The sequence below is a fragment of the Mus pahari genome, chromosome 8 (assembly GCF_900095145.1).
Source record: "Mus pahari chromosome 8, PAHARI_EIJ_v1.1, whole genome shotgun sequence".
NCBI lineage: Eukaryota > Metazoa > Chordata > Mammalia > Rodentia > Muridae > Mus > Mus pahari.
Window position 1 is genome coordinate 65,418,174 of NC_034597.1, and position 18,712 is coordinate 65,436,885.

Consider the following 18,712-nt stretch of genomic DNA (forward strand, 5'->3'; position numbering starts at 1 on the left):
GGAGAAAGGGAGAAAGGGAGAAAGGGAGAAAGGGAGAAAGGGAGAAAGGGAGAAAGGGAGAAAGGGAGAAAGGGAGAAAGGGAGAAAGGGAGAAAAGGGAAAATAAAGAAAGGCAGGCAGGCTTGATTCAGAAAATAGGCACTTGTCTCTTGTAATGTTCTGGGTCCTCAAGTTCTTGGTCCCCAACCAAAATAACACTTGTTCATTTCTCCTTAGAGAGATCAAAGTCTAGTCAGATGCCAATGAAAGATCAAAAAAGTTACAGATTATATAGTCTAGTAGGAACCATTGATGTCCAAGCAAATAATAAATGCATACCTACATTTTTCTTCTCTCCTCCTTTACAAAATGTCTGTTTCAAGTCATTACAGTTGGAAGTTTGGAATACATCTTTTCTTTTTTAACTTCCTTTAGAATTTTTACTCCCTTTAGAATTCATTTCTTACAAAAGGAGTTGAAGGCACACAGGAGGCTCTGGCTGGATTCTTCACAGCTTGTACATGGTCACTCTGCACACGGCTTCACATCGGTATGAGAAGTCATGCAGGTTAAGAATCATAGTCTGGGATGGACTCCAGCATCTCTGCTACCCAAAGGCTCATCTGTCACCGTGCCCTAGGTCTGGGTCTCCTGGGCAATGCCTCCCTCCCTCTCATCCACTCCTCCAGTGACACCAACGCAAAGGATGCTCTGTAGCCTCTTCAAGAGCTGAGCTCCAAGTGGCTGCCACCTTTTCTTGTTCAGCGTGTACTTGGATCATCTGAGTTCCCTTCTCAGACACAAAGATGTTGGGCGACCTGGGAACCAAGTGGGAACCATGCTAAGTATCCAGGAACCACATGTGGTCTTGCTTAACACAAGTGCCACCTTGACTCTCCTTAACAAATTCTAAGGGGGTGAGGTGAGACATCTTGGGGGGGAGGGGGATATAATGGTAGCAAAGGCAAAACAGAAGCGACAGGTTTAAGGTCAAGCAAGTACTCCCAGACTCTCCTATCCTCACCCCAACTTCAATTCCCCAGACCAAAGAGCTGACCACAGACAGCATCCTGTTCCTCCATATAAGTATGGCTCAGGAATGTAGCCCCAACATGCACAGAACCCAGGGCTCATTCCCTCAGGATACCTTCGTCAAATCACACCAAAGGCCACTGTCAAGCTAAGGACTGAATGAGAAAATAAATAAATAAATAAATAAATAAACACATAAAACATGGTTCTGACTGTTCCAGACCAGCAGTGTAACTCAAGAAAGACATCTTGCCTGGATGTGGAATGTCACCACCTACTTCCACCTTCCCACGTCTGTCAGGAGAACAGAAACAGCACCTCCACACACCGGCAGCTCACACACCCAGCCTTTGGGAGTATTAAGATTACTTGGTTAACGCCACAATATTTCTAGGAAGCAAACCTTTCCATGTCTCAGAGGACTGAGTATCTTCTCCGCAGGTGCCTCGTCACAGCAAATTCTGTGCCGACTGTTGATGTACACAACACACACAGACAATCACTGACTCTTCCCAGGAACCCCGGAGGATCACCATGCTCTTTTTACAGTAAGGAAACTGAGGCACAGGAAATGACGAGCTGTGCCCTTTGCAGCTGGATGAAGTCCTAGGAGCTTGAGTTCCCTGGTGTTGTGCCTATGACAGGCTGGCACTTTCCAAGTCCTGAATGATGAACACTGAGTCACTTGTCCTCCATGGGGCACCTACGGCAAATCTGCTGAGCTCTAGTGTGCACCCTCGTGAATCTACAGAGGACCTAAGCAGGAAAGGGATTTTTGGTTTTCTTCTTTTGTTTTCTGTTTTTTGTTTGTTTGTTGATCGGTTGGTTGGTTGGTTTGGATTGGTTTGGTTTTGGCTTCTTGTTTGTTTGTTTGTTTTTCAAGACAGGATTTTTCTGTGTAGCTTGGCTGTCCTGGAACTCTCTTTGTAGACTAGGCTGGCCTTGAACTCAAGAGATATGCCTGCCGATGCCTCCTGAGTGCTGCGATTAAAAGTATGTGCCAACATACCCGGCCAACATTTTTGTTTTTTAGCAAATTTACAAATATCACCATTAAAGACACTGAATAACTTCCCTCCTGCCCTAAAATTTGTAATTTGTTAGATAACAAATATGAGAAAGAAGGGAAGCAAGCACAGTAGCACACGCCTGCAATCCTAACACCTAGAGTACAGTGAGTTAAAAGAGACTCTGTACTGGTAAGACCTGCATTATGAATGAATGAATGAATGAATGAATGAATGAATGAATGAATGAATGAGGGAGGGAGGGAGGGAGGAAATATATACTTTTGCCTGTCAGCCTGAGTGTCAGAGACAACTCAAGGCACCCCTGACTTGTGGCAGTCTTAGCTGCCCACACCACTGGGGAGAGAAATCCAGTTTAGGCCCACTGACTAAGGAGCCTAGAAAGGGGTAGAGACAGAGACCCTCTAACACATACTGGGTATAGCTTGACAAACGACCTTCCAGAGGCAAAATCCTGCTTCACGGGTTAATGATCATGTCACAGAACTCAGGGTATCCCTTCAAAATGCAGCTGTGTGTCTCAAGAGAAGTAATGAGTCAGTAAGATAAATGTCACCCAAGCATGGGGACCAGAGTTCAATCCTAAGAATCACATAAAAAGCCAGGTGCCAGTCTGTAATCCCAGTGTTGGAGAAGGTGGAGACAGGAGGGAAGTTGGGGTTCGCTGGCAACCAATCTAGCCTAATCGGTGACCCTCAGAACAGAAAAAGACCACGCCTTTAAAAGAAGATGGTGAATAGGTCCTGAGGAAGCACACTCAAGGTTGACATCTGACCTGCACACAGGCATGCACACCCGCACACACAGGAACGGGCACATGCAAGCAGACACCCATACATTCATATACACAAGAAAAACCAAAGAAGAAGAAGAAGAAAGAATTAACCGTGAACACGAAGGCAAAAGGGAACTAAAATCATTGCTTTCACAGGAAACCTGGAAGAGCGAATCCCACATTACCAAGGTTGCTACAAAAAGAACTTTGAAGCCTACAGTTTGTGAAGCAGGGCTGCCCAAGGAGGCTGTTAAGTGCCTGGAACCCTGTTCACAAGGGGCCTGTCCAAGTCCCCCAAACCGCAGGCAGTAAAATCCTGAACTAACATGCTTAATCCCTAACTACTGTTGGTCTTATGTCATTTGCTCCAGCTTTGGACCAGATGTCATTAAAGGTTTCTGGGTTGGTCTAGCAGAGCATGATCAAGAGACCTTTACAGAGGGACATCTAGTGTGGCCTCCTGACTCTACAAATATGAGAAAGAAGGGAAGCAAGCACAGTAGCACACGCCTGCAATCCTAACACCTAGAGTACAGTGAGTTAAAAGTGTGTCTTTAACACAGGACCATCAGAGGCTCCCTTGGCTCAGGTACCTGCCATTCTTGTTACATGACCATGGCCAAAGGACAGATTCCTCTGGGACTCATTGTCCTCAACATGAATGACAAAGAAATAGGAAGGAACGGTTTCGACATTCCCTCTTAAGAAGACAACAGAAGGTGTGGCCAGGCTGACTAAGCCCCGCCCATGCTCAAAGCACAACACCTGGCAAGCATTAAACACAGAACACTCACTGAAACAGGATCTGGCACTGCTGTGCTGGACAACTGCCACCCTCAGGACAACCCTATTAGCCCCATTTCCCAGGTAGAGAAAGAGACGGTCGGGATTCATGTGGCCAAGGAGATTTTTAAGTTTTTAGTTTGAGACTGGCCTCAAGCCTTAGAAGCTGAAGAGAATCATCAGTGTTAACCACTGAGCTATCCTGATGAGAGTGCCTCTAGCTAAGGGCTTAAAGTCTTTAATCAGCACTTGTTAATGAGAATACTTAAATGTGTAAAGTTCTTTCAGACACATTACTTCTGTAGTCTTCACCAGTCTATAAAGCAGATAAAACTATATCTCTATTTTTATATATAAATACAAAATATTAAAATATTTTAAAATTTTAAATATTAAAAAATCAACTATCTATCTTTCTTTCTATCTATCTATCTATCTATATATCCCAAAAATGTTGATGAGGGCAGGAAGGAGGTGTTCATTTGATTTGGTAAACTACCTACTGTGCAAGCATAAGGACCTGGTTCTAGTCCAGAGCACCCAAGAAAGAGCAGAGAAACACAGCTTGTTGCTGTATTGCTAGCACTGGGGAGGCTGGTCATTGAAGCTTGCTGGGACCTGACCACAGGCTCCAAATTCAGTGAGGGTGTGATGTTCTTCATTTGCAAATTCTTTATACACAGGTTTTAGGGATGAACAGATGCCCCAGCAGTTAAGAGCACTGTGTTTTCACAGAGGAACAGTTTGACTCCCAATACCCACAAGGCAGCTCACAAGCATCTGTGGTTCCAATCCCGGTGAGTCTGAATCTGATGCCCTCTTCTAACCAGGGCCTCATATGCTGCACAGACACGCATAGGAACACACATGGGAACAAAACACTCATACACGTAAAATTTTAAAACCTAAACGAGAAATTTTTGAATTAAAAAAAATAAGATTTTAATGAATTTTGACAAAAAAAATGAGCCCCATCACATTATCATGTATGTACACATTTTTGCATATGCTTTTACTTATTCAAGCCCCTACTAGCCCCCTGCTGGTCCCCAATCCTCACTATGGCCCCTTCCTCCTTCTCAAATAGGCCCCTCTCTATTTTTAAGTCCTCTTTTAAAAAGTCTAGATTCTGGATATGAGGGGAAAACAAGCCAAATTATCTTTTGAGCATCTCCAGTTCCATCCATTTTCCTTCAAGTGACATCTTGTTCTCCCTGGCGGCTGAGTATGACACCATATTCATGTATATCTGTCACATTTTATTGATGGACATCTAAGCTGATTCATACCCTGGCTATCACAAATGGCACGTCAGTAATCGTAGGCATGCAGGTTGTCTCTGCTGTACACGGATGTGAACTCCCTGAAGTGTAAATCGAGAGCGGTACAGCTGCATCCAAGCAAGTTCCATTTCATGGGGTTTTTTTTTAGGGATTTCTTTAATATTATCTTTATGTAGTCCATGTGTATGTGGCTATGCCTGCATGTACATATGTTTACCACATGCATGCAGAAGCCTACAGAGGTCAGAAAGGGAGTTGGATACCCTGGAACTGAAATTACAGAGGGTATGAACCACCATGGGTGTGCTGGGAAACGAACCCAGGTCTTCTGCAAGAGCAGTAAGTGCTCTTAACCCTGGAGCCATCCCTCCAGCCTCCTTGGTTTTTTGAGGACAATGATTTCCATAACGGCTGCGCTAACTTACATTCCCACCAACACTATATGAATATTGGTTCCCTTTTCCCCAAAGCTGGACAAGCATTTGCTGTTTGACTTCTTGTTAGCTAAAGGGTCTCATTATATAAAGCTTAGGCTCGCCTAGAACATGCTATGTAGCCCAGGCTAGGCTCAAACTCCTGCCGCAGCCTCCTGCGCGCTCAGTTGAAAGGCACGTGTCACCACACTAGAGCTCATTTACCAGCTTTTTTTAATCCACTCTTTGGTTTGATGGAATTTTTTTTTTTGTCCACCTCCTCCAGAATTCCTTGTAAGTCATTTGACGTACAGATGTCATACAAAGCTGGCTGGAGAAAAGACAGCAGACCGACTAACAAGGCACAAGTTTGGGACAACCTCACTGTAGATCTAAGATAACAGGTGAAAATGTAGAGTCTCAGGGCAAGAAAGAGAAGGCAGATAAGCAAGGGAGTTTATCACACTATTCTGTCAAGAAATCTGTAAGGCATGTACAAATATATATGCGTGTATGTTCACCATACACACACACACAACACACACATGCATGCACGCACTCACGCACAATCAGGAAAGTCCCTTCTAGCCACTCTCATGAGCCAGTCAAGGAGGAAGAAACTTAAACCTGGGGAGAGCTGAGTGAGCACTTCCCCTTTTTTCTAAGATGCAAACAGTCCTAAGTCCCGGGTGGGTCATTGAAAACACAGCTAATACTCCATTCTGTCTACAGAAGGCTTCTTCCTGTCTCTGCAGGCCTATGCTAAAGTGTAACTTCCCAATGGAGCACAGTGGGACATGAGAAACAGTAACCCTCAGAGGTTAGGGAGATGGCTCCACAGTTACAAGAACTTGCTACTGTTGCAGAAGACCTGAGTTTAGTTCCCAGACCTCCCCACCTCAGGCTCACCATCTCTTGTAACAATGTCGCCTCTGGCCTCCTTAGGTGCTTGCACTCAAGGTGCACTTACCCATACACAGACACACAAATACACATCATTAAAAATAGGAATAATTATAAAAAAATTAATGATAAAAATACTGTAATAAATGTGGGCTTTTGTGGGGTGTATGTGCACACATGTCTGCTTGCACATGTAGTGGCCAGAGGACAACCTGAGGTGCCACCCCCAACACATCCCCCTTTACAAGACAGTCTCTGGATGGCCTGGAACTCACCAAGTAGGCTAGTCCAGCTGACGAGAGACCCTCGGGGATCCAACTGTCTTTGCCTCTCCAGAGCTGGGATTAAGAACACCATGCTACCCAGTTTGCTCAAGCATAATAAAGATCTAGAAGTGAGAAAACACAACTATCTTCCCAGCCTCGTCTCTTCAGGCAATGTCTGTCTTGATCGTGCATGCACGCCAGACGAACATATACCTACATGATATCCTACTGTAGTGTACTCACCATCCTGGTGCTGATATAAGATGGCACAATGCCCAGACAATAGGACAAAGAGAGTCCGCTGATGGCAACTCACACTACCATATAAGGGATACCTGAACACTGATGCTACACGGCACCAGTTCACCAGATTACCAAAAAGACTACTAAGTGATTGACTTATGACTTATTTATTTCTGGAATTTTCCATTTAATATTTTTGGACAACAGCTGACCACAGGTTAACAAAAACCATGGAAGCAGAGTCACTGTGGGGTAGGGCTACTACACACAAAGGGAAAAAAAAAATAAAGAAATACAAAATGCATGAGGAAATGACACTAACTACCGTGCCTTGGAGCGACATATGATTTGATGCTCCGATGCAAAAGAAGAGGCTGGCAGGGAGGTGGCTTGCTTCGGGCAGGCCAGTGGCTGCACGGAATATGAACTGGACATGCAGAATTCCATAGGGCAGTGGAGAGTGGGAACATGTGACCGAAGACGTGGAAAAGCAAAACGAGAACAGTCTAAAGAGGCAAGGTAGGCAGTCTATTGATGGCGCAACTTTGAATTGTCACTGTGGTCTGCAGAGATCAAGTGCATTAAGTCAGGACTATGCTAAAGTTCTGTACCAGGTCACGAATACTGACACTATAGGACACACCATACCACATAAACACCAAAAATATGGAAGAACGTCAGTATAGCATATGACCTAACAAATGTACAGTGCCCATGGGGTCTGCTGTCAAGAGCGTGGCCATATGGGAAGCTGGAGAATAGAAGGCGGGCACAGGAGAGCATGCTTGGAACACATCTCCAACAGGCTCACACCCTGCCCTGTTCATCTCATGCTCTCTTTAGGGCCTATGCAGCAAAGGGAGCAAGGGAATCCTGGGAGGAAAGCCAGCCTCAAGGAGATCCCAGGACCCATTACCTCCTTGCAACTACCTATGTGCAGCGTGTGCTCTCACATCCGTCAAGCCCACTTGCCTATGCCAAAGTGTAATGATACAAAGCAATTCATTTCTAATTAAGGAAAAAAAATCCCAACCTTGGGAAAGAGAAGTGGGGGGATCACAAGTGAAGGCCAGCCTAGACCATGTATCAAGTTCAAGGCTATAGAGAGAGTTCGAGGCTGATCCAAGCCACATAAGGAGACCATGTTGAAAGAAAGAAAGGAAGGAAGGAAGGTATGGAGGGGAAGGGGAGGGAGGAAAACATTTCTGCTATGAAAATCAACATTGTTGTTTTAACTGTTTTTTCCTTGCGGGCCCCCAGGTTTATACCTTCCTTATTGAGCCAGCAGAGGAGGCTACAGCTGAGGCAAACTGATTACACAGAATTCTAATCAAAAACACATTTCCCAAGGGGGTTGGGGATTTTAGCTCAGTGGTAGAACACTTGCCTAGCAAGCACAAGACCCTGGGTTCAGCCCTCAGCTTAGGGGTGGAGGGAGGGGCACACAAAAACAAACAAACAAACAAAAAACCCCACATTTCCCAGTTCAGTAGTTAAGAACACTTGCTCTTGCAGAGGACCCAGATTCACTTCTCAGAATCCACGGAACACCTCACAGCCATCTCTAACTCCAGTTCTAGGGCACCCCACCCTCCTTTTTCTGACTTCCAGGGGCAAGAGGCACACACGTGGTACACATGCTTATATTCAGGCAAAAAGCTAGTGTGTGTAGAAGTGTTTTTTTAAACTAGAGCACCTCTCCACATGCCCGTTCTCTTCAGATCCTGGACCAGGCAGAAGCCACCCAGTTCTCGCCACTGTCGGCTTCCTTCTGTCCCTGTAGGCAGGCTCACTGTCTGTTCAGTTGCTCTGTGGTTTCCAAATGCATTGTTTCTCCTTACGGGGTACAGAGGAAGCAGGCCCCTGGATTCGCAAAGTAAGAGGAAGACCACCACCAGTAAGCTTCATGCGTCAGTCCACTCTGATAGACGGAGCTTTCCTAAAGTAAGCTTAAGTTGGAATTCTTTCTTCTTTTTCTTTTCTTTCTTGTAGTGTTATTGTTTTCATTTTGTTAAGCAATTCTCATTGCTTATAATAATTAAAAAAAAAACTAGCATAGCAATGTTCTGTCACAAAAAAAAAAAAAAAAAAAAAACTTTGCTACCGGGGAGATGGCCCAGTCAATAAAGTGGCTATCATGCATGAGGACCTGAGTTCAATCCCCAATTCCTACTTAAAAGCCTGGAACAATCAGGTAGGGGTGAGAGTCACCAAGAGGCAGATTCCGAAGCTCACTGGCCAGTGGGTGAGCTCGGTGAGAGACCCTGTCTCAAAAGGTGAAGAGCTACAAAAGAAAACACGGCAGCAGCATCCCCTGGCATCGCCACGTATACACTTACTCAAATATGAATGCGCATGCACGTGTACACACACACACACACACAAACAAACAAGCAGCTTTCATACAACACAACAGTAACAATGGACAGAAGCTAGGCTTCCCATGAGCCATGCTGTCTCGCTAAAGAAAGGACTCAAGCTATGGAAATACAGTTAGGTTGTACAGCTTACAGACTTAAATTTCTGTTGTTTTTATATTCTGCATACAGGGCCTTATTCTAGAACCCAGGCTGGGCCTGATCCACCGATAACACATATGTAAGACCAGTTGGCTATTAAACTTTTATAATCTATTATAACTTTATGACTTCACCGCTGCATTTAACACCAACCCACTGTAATCCCAACTGACATGATCAGGGAGGGCTTGTGAATTGTGACTACCAAACCAAGGCTAATATCTCTCTAACACTAAATACATTTCTCCAAAGGGCTAAGGCTAAAGTGTGAACAGCTCAGGTGCTGTGTCTCGGTGGACTCTGTCTTAGGGTTTCACTGCTGTGAAGAGACACCATGACCAAGCCAACTCTTTTTTTCTTTTTTTTAAAGATTTATTTATATGAGCACACTGTAACTGTCTTCAGACACACCAGAAGAGGGCATCGGATCCCATTACAGATGGCTGTGAGCCACCATGTGGTTGCTAGGAATTGAACTCAGGACCTCTGGAACAGCAGTCAATGCCCTAAACCGCTGAGCCATCTCTCCAGCCCACAAGCCAACTCTTATAAAGGCAAACATTTAATTGGGGCTGGCTTACAGGTTCAGAGGTTCAGTCCATTATCATCATGGCAGGAAGCATGGCAGCATCCAGGCAGACATGGTGCTGGAAAAAGAGCTGAGAGTCCTACATCTTGATCCACACACAGGCAGCAGAAGGAGACTGTGTTTCCATACTGGGCAGAGCTTGAGGAATATATTGAATCCTCAAAGCCCCACCTCCACAGTGACACACTTCCTTTAACAAAGCCACATCTCCTTCAGTAAGGCCACACCTCTTAATTGTGCCACTCCCTATAGCCCAGCTGCAACACGTGAATCTGTGGGAGCCATTCCTATTCAAACCACTGGTACACTCATAACCACCTCTACCATTTACTACACAGAATCTTGACAGACGCTCATTAGAGGGGATGGGAGGGTGACAACAGAGAGAGGAACCAGAAGTAAACACTGCTCAGCCTATTCAAGTATTTTATGGAAGACTCTCGGGTAGATCTGGAAAACAGGACACCGGGATACAAAAATACACTTCAAAGGGAGGAAATTTGGGTTTAATACACGTAATAAATTGAGGTTCGATAAAGCCATGATGAAGATGAGCACAATGGCAGAGAAGCCTCGGTAAGGAGAAGACATGAACTCTGAGAGGTGTCTATCCAGCCTTTAAATCCTGATAGCACCGTGCCTTGCTTCAGCAACTCAGGAAAATTCTTAGTCAACACCTGAAATAAAAACTGTCCAATGGTTGGATGAGAGGCAAATTCTGGCCTAATGAGAACTAGCAAAAATTAGATAGTGTTACCAGAACTCACAAAATCTCCAACAGATCCAGTTCAAAGACAAAGATCAACAGCTTTGGGATGTTCTTTGATGAGGAACTGGCTTCCTGGTCTACCCTTCTATGTTATTGTCTTGGAAGCATGTGTATGCTACTGGCTTTTCAATAGAGCAGTCTGACACGCACGTTGGTCACACCGGAGCACAGGGAGGAGCACGGCTGGACATGATTCAGATCACCCCCACCCCCCACCCCCATGATCACAGTGCTTTGACAGCTTTAAGAGCAGAAGTCCTCTGTCCCCTGACAAGGAAGAAATCAATCAGCTGCAGAAAAAAATATGAATAGGAAGGGGAAGGGTCTAGCTAGCAGGGCCTGAATGGATGAATAACCCCACTACGCATGATGAACAAACACGTTAGGATGACTGCGTGAACACTGCGGTGTATTTAACAGAGCATGGGTAACTGAACAGTGGCTACAGCGCCAACTGGTCGACCCTAATTAAATTCAGGTTCACACACAAGAAGTCATGGAATACAAGAGGAAGAAAGGGTTCAGGCAGAGAGGCAGAGCACAGGAGAAAGTAATGAGGTGACCACAATCTAAATACAGTATATCCATGTATAAAATTCTCTTTAAAAAAATTAAAAATAAATAATTTTAAGTAACAAAAAAGTCATCAATAACCAACAAATCAATTCTTTAGCAGAAAAGCAATTTATAACTAGGTATAGTTATATAAGTTTTTGTTGTTTTTTTGTTGTTGTTGCCTATTTTATTTTATTTTATTTTATTGAGATAGGATTTTTCTCTGTGTAGCCCTGGCTTTCCTAAAACTCTCACTACAGACAAGGCTGGCCTTGACCTCACAGAGGCCGAGTCTCTGCCTCCCAAGTGCTGGGATTAAAGGCATCACCACTGACCAGCATTGTGAAAGAAAACATATGTTTTAAGAAAACACATGAGACAAGGCCTGGTAGCATACATGTTTCATGATCCCAGAACTCAGAAGGGAGGCAGACAGGTCTGAGTTCAAGCCCAGCCTGGTCTACAGAGTGCGTTCCAGGGAAGCCAGGGCTACACAGAAGAAACCCTGTCTTAGGGAAGGGGGTGGTGGATTCAAATGTCTCACTCTAATTTAACAGTGAAAAATCTTCATGGCTGTACTGGCTAGTTTTGTGTCAACTTGACACAGGCTGGAGTTATCACAGAGAAATGAGTTTCAGTTGGGGAAATGCCTCCACGAGATCCAGCTGTGGGGCATTTTCTCAATTAGTGATCAAGGTGGGGGGGGAGCTCCCCTTGTGGGTGGTGCCATCTCTGGGCTGGTAGTCTTGGTTCTATAAGAGAGCAGACTGAGCAAGCCAGGGAAAGCAAGCCAGTAAAGAACATCCCTCCATGGCCTCTGCATCGGCTCCTGCTTCCTGACCTGCTTGAGTTCCAGTCCTGACATCCTTTGAGGATGAACAGCAATGTGGAAGTGTAAGCTGAATAAACCCTTTCCTCCCCAACCTCCTTCTTGGTCAGGATGTTTGTGCAGGAATAGAAACCCTGAGTAAGACAATGGCCAAAATTATGGCACAGAGCATGTTATCAAAACCAGATTTCACTACCAAGTTCTGTATGGGTTCCAATGGCTAAAATATGCTCATACCCAAGGGCTCTGCAGCTATTGGGAGCAGGGTGTAGGGGGGGTGGGTAGAGGAAGTCAGCCTGCTGCGGCCTAGAAGCCTGCCCCCAGGTCTTGAATCTTCACAGACACTGAAAAGAGGTAGGGATAGGCAGGCAGGATAACAGTCCCACCCACTGACAAATTCCAGAGCCCTCAAACAACAGCTCATAAAAGCTCTGGGCTCTGACACCCCAGTAAAGCAGGAGTGGGGTGATGAGGGGCTCTGTCATCCTGTCACCTGCTGTAAGATAGGAGTGGGGTGAGAGGATATGACCAGAGGACAGGCCTAAATACCCTCTCTCTTCATTTAATGACAGGTTCTCCCTCCCCATCCTGGATTCTTCTTTCCCACCAGAAAATGCTTCGTGGTCACGTCTACCCACATCCAACCCTGCAAGCCCCGACAGGCTTCCTCCCTCTGCTGCAGGATGTCTCAGAAGGCTGCACACAGTGCCTGGTGCCGTCTGGACATCACTTGTGCCGTGGGGCTCCTCCGATGGCTTCCTGAACCCTCTTACACGTTGCTTTTCATGTCTTACACTTTGCAGCTTCACTTCCTGGGGCATGCCAGGGGTAGGGATGGCACAATGGTAGAGCACTTGCCTAGCATGTTCAAGTCTTTCCACCAAGTCTCACATGGGCTCACAGTTCTCCACCACCTTGTGAATAACCCAAACCCTCTTCACTTTCAGTTTTGAGATGAGCTCTTCCTAAGATGCCGGACTGACTCTGAGCTCACTTTGTAGTTCAAGAAGGCCTTGAAACTGTGATCCACCCCTCTCAGTCCCAAGTAGCTGGGATCACAGGCCAGTTCCATCGGGTCCAGTCTCAATGAGTAGTTATGCCACATGGTTAGACAAGCTCTCCATTCCTCATTTAGTCTTGGTTAAGACATTCATAATGACAGACTCCACCACTCGGTCACAACACCGAACTTTTTATTTTCAGGCACAGTCTCACGTAGCTCAGGCTGACCTCAAACTCACCATGTTCAGACTCACCATGTACCTAACCTTCCTGTACCCCTCAAGTACAGACCCACGCCAACAGGCCTGGCTAAACAATATTAATTTCCAAAGTCCTGTATATGGATTTTTTTTTCTAGAGCCTCACACAGGAAGCCACTCTCAGATTTCTTTTCTTTTGAATCCTCTTCATTCAGTCATACAGACATCCCTTTTAGCTCCTCCATCTGAACTGGTGCTATGTGATAAATCAATGCTAGCGGGGATGGGGGTGCTTCACTGACATGCCTCTGTCTATTTCTTCTCATCAGGCCCAATGTTGTGCTTCTGTTTATACTTATGACGGTCAGTATGTGCTCTTGTTATGAGCAACCTCAAGTCCATGAGAATCAGCGCCTGTGTTTGGAAAACAAAGATATTGCACGTATCCAAAAACCCTCTTACTCATCTTGCAAGATAAACTGTTTTGTTTTGTTTTGTTTTGTTTCGCTTTGTTTATCTCCCATCCCTTCCTCAAACCAGAGTGGAACTTCATAGAACAGGTGAGGGGATGAAGGTCTACGGAATGAACCTTCAAGAAGCCTCCCAAATTCTACCCCTCTCCACGGTTGCCCTCTGCCCATCATCAGGCTTCGGTCAGAACACAAACACTAGAGAGAAGCCTGCGGGACTCAGATCACTGGTCCGTGCCTCAGCAGGGGTATGATTCCGAGCATGGAACCTGGCTTCTCTCTACCTGGAAGAGATGTCCCAACTGTGCTCCTGATACAAAGTACTTCACAGTTAGCCAAGTAAGTACCATGCCCACATCAGTTCTAATCCAGACTAGGACAGTAACGCCTCTGCCACTGTCCCCAGTTACTTCCCAGTAAGCCTACTTAAGGCATCCTGTTTTGATTGAAATTCAGGGAAATGAGAGCCTAAAAGTGAAATTAAGAAGGTCTTTGTTTTGGCTTTGTTTGTTTTGTTTTGTTTTGTTTGTACTAGTGTAGTTGCCCACATTCAGGTGACAATCCTCTACTGAGCAGCTCAGGGCCCCTCATCTCTGACTTTACATCTCTGGGTTTTTCAGTTGGGCTGTGTGGCCCAAGCATGCGGTGCTGTCTGTAGAGGTTGCTGCTGGAAAAGCTAAATTTTACAAGACTCAATGACACGCATAACTTAACAGAGAGAAAAGGCTCCCCACTGCCCAGGAAGTTTTATGATAGGGTCTTAAGGATCTTCATAGTCCATCCTTAGATGCTTGAGCCCACTATCTGTATGGGATTATTATTACCAAAGGTTCCTCAACTCCCTGAACTCCTTTATGTGTAGGAAATGTCAACACCACCCACGGAAGGTCTTTATTTTGCTTTGTTGCTTTCACAAGTAAAGAATAATGCTCAATTTAATACACTCTTTGGGGGATGTGGGGGTGTGTAGGCATGAAGAATGAGTCAGGGCCGCCTCAACCTGTAACAGAGGCTGGCCTGGAATTTACTACTAAGTCCAGACTGGCCTCCAACTACTGGGCTCACAGGCATAGCCCCCATGTCCAGCCTAAACATTTCTGGAGAAGAGAGGAATACTTAACATGTGTGACTCAGGTCAAAGCAAGCAATCCTTAACACATGTGAATGTTACAACTTTTACATAAAACAACAGACTCTTTGGCTACCTTTTTTTTTTTTCTCTTTATGGTATTGCCTTAAGTGCCCACAAACGTAGCCGACATTCTTTTGCCTCTGCTGCCCCCAAATAAGAACTGTTTTAGGGTGGAGAATTAACATGAGGTCTCTTACTTTTGACTACTTAAGGATCTTAGGAGCATTAAATATGTGTAACACTCCTAACACCCGGACACCTGCAAACCCCACCGCACACAGAAAGAACAGGAAGGATGGACCCTTTCCACACAGTGTCCACTCACAGAGGCGGTGACTGAAAGATGAACACCTCACTCCACTACTTTTTAAAAGCAATGGTATGCTCAAAGAAATGCCAGCACAGCCCACATGCCAACTCTACCCAACCTTGGGAGGAATCGTGGGCAATACTAAAGTGTTGGAACAACTCTAAGCCTGCTACTCAATGGCATGAATGTGCTAGCATGGGTCATGCTGGTTCTGCTTTCTGCAGCACACAGCCATTCTAACTATAGCAGAAGGGAAGGAAAATGTAGGGTGACATTTTAAGGTTAATAATTCAGGCGACTCTTAGAATAACTTCTACTTAAGAAGCTATAACTATGAGGTCCTATCAAGAGTCTCTCCAGCTGTTGAAAACTGAGCTCTGGAATTTCCCCTCTGCTTACCCATTCCTGACAATCCTTAAACCCAAATATCACCGTTTAATGACCCCAGAGGAGTGCTTCTGGCCTCCAATGAATTCAGAACTCCATCTAAATTTTCAATTGGCCTCCTGATTAAATGTTTATGGAATTAACCAGAAACCTAGCCTCCGAAAGCCACAGCTGGCTCCCCTGCCCCGCCCCCTAGTCTTCCTTTATAAGTAGCAGAAGGGCCCCGATCTGAAAGTCAAGCAATTCAGAATCCTAAGAGACCTGATGCAAGTCGGAAGAGACAACAATGACAGTCGTGAGGTCTAGGCAATGGCACAAAAGTGGGGCACCCACTGCCCCGGGAAACGCTAGGCGCTCGCTGGGGTACAAACCGTCCAGCAAAGAACGGAACCGGATGGTCGGAAACTAAGTCAGATCTGCATGGATTCCCAAAGCCCCAACCCTCGTCCACCACCCTCCTTCCTGTTTATGGATCCACTCCCACAACTCCGACTACTAAAGGGAAAGCAGACATCTCCAAAATATGTCAACACATGACACAACTTGAAGAAGCCGGCTGCTCTTTGGCGCGGGTTACAACTTGCCGGGCTCACACTGGCAAACAGGCTCACTTTAATTACTTTTCATTTACTACGCCACGCTTCCCCTCCAGGGCCCCCGCAAAGACCGGGGTTAGTGAGAACCGGGGAGCCCCGGTGGAGGGAACCAAAATGTGTGGGCGGAGAGCCAGACACCAGCCTCAGCTCGCACAGGCGCAGAACCAAGGCTGGCACCGCCTCTCTGGCTGCAGCAAGCCACGGTCGCGCGGCGCGGAGGCCGGGGCCGCGACACTACGCGGAGAGGACAGGGCTAGCCAACGGCCAGCCACCTTTGTCTGGCCTTCCCCACCCACCAGGACACAGAATGCTCCCATGTAGAGGTCCACGAGCCGGTTCGTGTTCCGGACTTGCTCGCGGTCGCCCGAGATCCCCCCACTTCCCGCGCGCCAGGAACAGCTCTTAGGCGCATCCCTGCGCTCCTGCACCACGGTCGCAGGTCGCCGGGCCAGGAGAACCACCGTGCCCGCTACAACCACCGCGCGTGTAGCAGAACCCGCTCCTGTCGAGCCAATCTAGTAACACACTCGGGCCGGGCGGGAAGGAGCGCCAGCCCGGTTCGCACACGCGTGGCCAGCCCCGGCCTTGTCTCACCTGCCTGAACCGTGTCCGAGAGGTCATGTCCCGGGGCCGCGGTCCTGGGAAACTCCTTCAGCTTCCTGGCGCTCAGGTTCAAGCCCCCAGAGTTGGCCGCCTCCTCCAGCGCGCGCTCCAAACCACGGTTCAAGGGCAGGTTGAAGCTCGCGCCGCCCGTGCCTCCGTGGTGCTGGTGGTGCTGGTGGAGATGCGGGTGCAGGGCGGTTACCGAGAGAGCGGGCGCGAAAGCTTGGGGTTCGCTTCCCGGCGTCGCCATCTTCTCCCGGTCCCCCGCCCCGCCGCTCCTGCGCGGGGTCACAGGTTTCCCCGGCGGTCCCGAGTCCCCGTAGCGCTCCCTCGAAAACCGCGGGACTGCGGGAGGGGCGGCGGGCGGCGCGGACCTGGAAGCAGCAGCTCGATAGCCAACGTTTCCAGCCGGGGAAGCGGAGGGCTGCGGCGGCGGCAGCGGTGGCGCGCCTGTGTCTGCTCGTGCTCGCGCCCCCGCCCGCCGCTCCTCCTCCGCAGCTTGTCGGCGCTCCACCCCCGAAGCTGGCTGGAACTGGATGCACATTCTGGGTGACTTTCTCTCCAGCCCGACCCCTTTGGAGTTTACATATCTGCGGGCCAGGGTATTTTGTCGGTTTAGTTTTTGTCTTCTGGGATTTTTTTTTTAAAGCCGTTTATGAAAACCCAGGCGAGGCAGGAGACAAGATTTGGAATACAAGGTCACAGGGAGGAGAGTAGTTCTGGTTGATTGATCCAGAGTTCCCCCCAAAAGCAGTTTTTTCCACTGTGGGTTTACCCTCACGGATGTCCCCTGGCATTTAGGTGCTTACCATACAAAAATCTCTCACTAAATTCAGGAAGTCTGTGAGTGGAAAATTTGCTTCCTTCAGAGAGAGGAAGTTAAATTGAGCCGAGATCACCCCTGCAGAATTCGAATCCGCAGCCCACAGTCACCAAAATTTTGCACCTTCACTGCAGACCACAGGAACAAGAAAGACTTCAGGGCAAATAGACAAATCTATAGAGAAAGAGCTTTGAAAAGGGGTAATTTTTATGATAAAATACATGTCATGAAGCAGAAGACAGATTGAGTCCCAAATTATTGCTCTAAGAGTTAAAACGCCAAAGACCTAGTGATCACAAAGGTTACATATTAAACCTAAGCCTAGGTGCTATGAAATGTTCAGGGTGTGCCACCGTCTTATCCATGTGGGGCATGGGAACTGAACTGTCTGATTGTTCTGCCATGGGGTGACCTATAGCGGGCGCCTGAGCCAGGGCTTGCACCCCTGTGGAAGAGCCAGAGGACCTGTGTCACCTAAAGGCCACCCAAGCTGGAAGACTGATAAAGCCCCACTCTCTTCCCACACCTTAGCAGCCAACTCCCTGGGACCCAACGCTTGATAGTGTCTATGGAGTGACTTGGCTTGGAGAAATGAGGCTGGAGTAAAGTATGGACAGGATACAACTTTATCAAACATACAGTAATGTAGTAATGCAGCCCTGTGATAGTCTAGGCAGCCACGTGGACCTAATGACTTCATGGGCTCAGCACTAAGTATGACATGATCTATGTGACTTGCATGGACTTCGCTACAGGGCTACCTACCCCTTAATTCCTGAGATTCCAGGCTGAGAGCAAATCCTACTTATTCCAAAAGAAACAGGCGCCACCTAGTGGTGTGCCGCCCTCACCCTCACCCTCACCCCCGCCCCCATCCTCTCTGGCTCCACTCCCTTCAAATCTCTATGGCTTTCATAAACTGTGCCTTAAGCATAGTTTTGTTTTGTTTTGTTTTGTTTTCGCCCTGTTCTGTAGACGGTCTCTTCGATCTGTTGCTTCCTTTGTGGTATAGAAGCATTTGCATTTCATTCAATCTTGCTTGACAGTTCTTGCAATCATTTCCTGTGTGCTTAGGGCTCTTTTCAGAGAATCCTTCCCAATTCCTGTATCATGAAGGGTTTTTCCTGTTTTCCTTTGACAGTTTAAGGTTTTTGAGTGTTACATTGAGGGCTTTGATCCATTTTGAATTGATCTTTGGGCAGGGCGAGATACAGAGATCCAGT

General features: G+C 46.8%; 1 protein-coding gene across 4 annotated transcripts in view; it reads right to left on the minus strand.

Moving 5' to 3' along the window:
* Lrch1 (leucine rich repeats and calponin homology domain containing 1) overlaps positions 1 to 17,117 on the minus strand; it is a 179,513-nt gene extending 162,396 nt beyond the window's left edge. For 2 of the 4 annotated variants that reach the window (XM_021203345.2, XM_021203343.2), the window contains exon 1: positions 16,658 to 17,005. In XM_021203345.2, the coding sequence (XP_021059004.1) occupies positions 16,658 to 16,916 (259 nt within the window). In that variant the 5' untranslated portion in view covers positions 16,917 to 17,005. Of the gene's footprint in view, positions 1 to 16,657 lie in introns of all 4 variants that reach the window. The other 2 variants (XM_021203346.2, XM_029541474.1) reach the window with 2 other exon arrangements.
* Between the last annotated feature and the right edge of the window lie 1,595 nt (positions 17,118 to 18,712).